This window comes from Cariama cristata, unplaced genomic scaffold (assembly GCF_000690535.1).
Source record: "Cariama cristata isolate BGI_N322 unplaced genomic scaffold, ASM69053v1 scaffold29372, whole genome shotgun sequence".
Lineage (NCBI taxonomy): Eukaryota > Metazoa > Chordata > Aves > Cariamiformes > Cariamidae > Cariama > Cariama cristata.
The window spans coordinates 1-270 of record NW_009606010.1 but is presented as its reverse complement, the minus strand read 5'-3'; the positions used below and the strand labels follow the sequence as shown (position 1 = coordinate 270).

At 57.4% G+C, this 270-nt stretch overlaps 1 protein-coding gene across 1 annotated transcript in view; it reads right to left on the bottom strand.

The window, feature by feature from the left end:
- Positions 1-77, bottom strand: part of LOC104158536 (alpha-1,6-mannosylglycoprotein 6-beta-N-acetylglucosaminyltransferase B-like) — a gene marked incomplete at its 5' end in the record, with an annotated part of 10,740 nt that extends 10,663 nt beyond the window's left edge. The window contains one exon of the mRNA XM_009696212.1: positions 11-77. Coding sequence (XP_009694514.1) covers positions 11-77 — 67 coding nt within the window. The remainder of the gene's footprint in view (positions 1-10) is intronic.
- Positions 78-270: the final 193 nt, after the last annotated feature.

The following is a 270-nucleotide window of genomic DNA, read 5'->3' as shown; positions in this document are numbered from 1 at the left end:
TGGAGAAAACCGCAGCCGTTGGCGATGGCCTCCAGCGGGGCAGGACCCTCGTAGGGGAATCCAAAGCCGATGAAGAGCTGCAAGGGAGAAATCCATGTGCCGGTGAGCGAACATGGCCAAGCCCATAGGAAAGTCTCCCAAATAACCCGCCAGCACCCCTCTGTGCCTCTCTGGTCCTGCGCACCAACAGCTCCATGCGCTTCAACACCCCGTAGCTTAAATGTGCTCCTCCTAAATAAAAACTCCCCCTGCTCCATAGCTCACAGCCCA